The 2500-nt window shown below is 42.6% G+C and overlaps 1 protein-coding gene across 2 annotated transcripts in view; it reads left to right on the forward strand.

Annotated features, from left to right (window-relative positions):
* Positions 1-2500, forward strand: part of LOC125025822 (SKI family transcriptional corepressor 1 homolog-B-like) — an 84589-nt gene that overhangs the window by 81250 nt on the left and 839 nt on the right. For both annotated transcript variants that reach the window (XM_047614082.1, XM_047614083.1), the window contains exon 9: positions 1907-2500. This exon is cut by the window's right edge and continues 839 nt beyond it. In XM_047614082.1, the coding sequence (XP_047470038.1) occupies positions 1907-1944 (38 nt within the window). In that variant the 3' untranslated portion in view covers positions 1945-2500. The remainder of the gene's footprint in view (positions 1-1906) is intronic.

Below are 2500 nucleotides of genomic sequence, written 5' to 3' on the forward strand. Positions count from 1 at the left end.
CTCAAATTGCATGAAAGCAGCAGACAGCCACATTCTTCATGAGACCGAGGATGTCAGTGCTCGTTGGGAAGATTATGATCAAGAACTTTTTGATAATGATCAAGAGCCGAAAGATCTAGGTCTGGAAGCTGTAACATCTGGTCCACCAATTCTGCAGTGAGAAGTGTGCTGGTCCCTACAGCATATGAAATCTGTAAAACCGCAGGTCCTGATGGCATATACATCAAAATGCTCAGGTCTGTAAGAGAAAAGGTATTGATATCATCTGGAACTTCCCAAATGATATCTACGCATCAGGCAAATTACCTAAAGACATGATGAAATTAGTATCCATTGCTCTACCGAAGATCCCAGAAACACATGAGTGCTCACAAAATCGCACAGTTAGCCTAATGCCGCATATTCCTAAAACTACTGAAAATCATCCCACAGAGGATCAAAAGACAACTTCTACCCGAAATACCAGAAATCCAGTTTGGGTTTATAAAGGATAAAGGAATGCTATCTTCGTAATGAAAATGCTTGTGAGCCATCCAACACCAGCAAAACATCTACCTGGTTTTCATTGACAATCAAAAACTTATTTACAAGGTCAAACACTTAGAACTGTTCAAAATCCCTGCAAATATATAAGTAGATAATAAAGGTGAGACTAATTAAATCAGTCTACCAAGATCAGTAGTTCACATATCCAATGAAACAACTAACTGGTTCCCCATCAAGTTGGGGGGTGTATGACAAAGGTGTGTGATGCCAACTGACTTCTTTTATTTATACCTGACTTCTTTGATTTATAATTTATACTATGAAGTTATCCTGCGGGAGATTGAACATCACCAGGACGGAATCTTTATCAAAGGTTGCAAGATCCACAACCTTCGTCATGCAGATGATACAGTTCTCATGGCTACATCTGCTACATCTCGGCGTCCATGTTATGAGCAAGAAAGCAAAATGCATGGTATTTTCGAAGTCAAAGGCCCCACCAACTTGCCCATTGAAGCAAGGTGAAATGGAAATCCAACAGGTCCCCTTCTTCAATTATGTAAGAGATCTTGTCACTTCAGAAGCTCGTTGCAAGAAGGGAATCAGATGTAGAATCGGACTAGCAAAAGATGCATTCTCCAAACTCTTTCATTCTCTCAGTGAAAATAAAATTCACTCATTAAAATTTTGTATGGTCGACTCTCATATATGGTTGCGAATCTGGGACACTGACGGCTGTCCGACAACTCAAAATCCTCGGGCATGCAGTCCATAAAGGTACATTAGAAAACTTTAGCATAAATGGTAAAATTGAAGGCAAAGATGCTCGAGGTAGACTGAGAATAACATTCCTCGACTATATCAACATACTAAACACTTCGACGCCTCTGGAACAAAGCTCGACAACGTGAAACATGGCGCCAAGTAGTTCGTGAAACATCGCATCGGTGATGGCACAGAAAGAATAAGAATGTATATATATGTATGTTTTTGCTTTAGTGTCCACCCAGCTCTTTCATGTGTAATAATACTATCCAGAAGGTTTTTGCGTAAATATATCGAAAATCACAACCTGTCGGAACTGTAAAACAGCTGAAGTATTCGCATATTTTTATTGCAAGACCTGTCCTTCTTTCAGTCCACACATACACACACACCTTTTCTTCTTAAAATGCCGTATCAGAGTCCTAAGATAGCAACCATGTCATTGAAACCTGCATCACCGCATAGCTCTTAACCAATATCCTCATGAGATTATAATTATTTGCTAACATCAAAATGAATGTTTAAAGCTAAATAAAACAATGAGACATTGCCAAAAATGTAAATATAATAGTTAAAACGACAGATGTATTGCAAGAAGTCACAGTGCCCAAAACTTACGCAGCTACTAATTCTTTCGTCTTCTTCTCCCTCGCAGATTGGCTGGACTCTTCCACTGTTACCTCCACCCCTTAGGCCCCCCCGCCCCACCCTGGGAACTCGAGTGAGCAACAATAGTTGGCCTGAAATGAAACCCTGAACTAGTCCCTTTCTCGAGTGGCGGAGTGACGTCACACTTCTAGGCGGATGTTTATAGCAATGACGTAATGTGAAAGAGACGCCACTCTTGCTCTTTAAAACCAAAGGTTGGTAATGCAGGTCTGTTTTAAGGTTGGAACACTGAAGCCGAATTAGCCTCCTTCGCAGACCTACCGACAGAAGAAGCGGTCACGACCTCTTTGCGTTCGGTCGAGACCATTGGATCCTACGGCAGTGCGCGTGTTTCTGCCTCGGCCAAGATGAAGGAGATGGTCGAGATGGCCTCCGAAACGTAGAAAAATCTTCTTAAAATCAACCAAGAGGGTTGACGAAGCGACCACGCAAGGGTCATCTCGTGGTCTTCATCCAGTGTCAATCAAACCGCGGGTCTGACGGTCCGAACCCCTCGTGAACCACTCCGAGAGCGTGCCAGGGCCAGAGGGCGTCTCGGTAGCTGCTCGGGAGTCATTACCTGGCGACGCTAACTTCCGAT

The sequence above is a fragment of the Penaeus chinensis genome, chromosome 5 (assembly GCF_019202785.1).
Source record: "Penaeus chinensis breed Huanghai No. 1 chromosome 5, ASM1920278v2, whole genome shotgun sequence".
Lineage (NCBI taxonomy): Eukaryota > Metazoa > Arthropoda > Malacostraca > Decapoda > Penaeidae > Penaeus > Penaeus chinensis.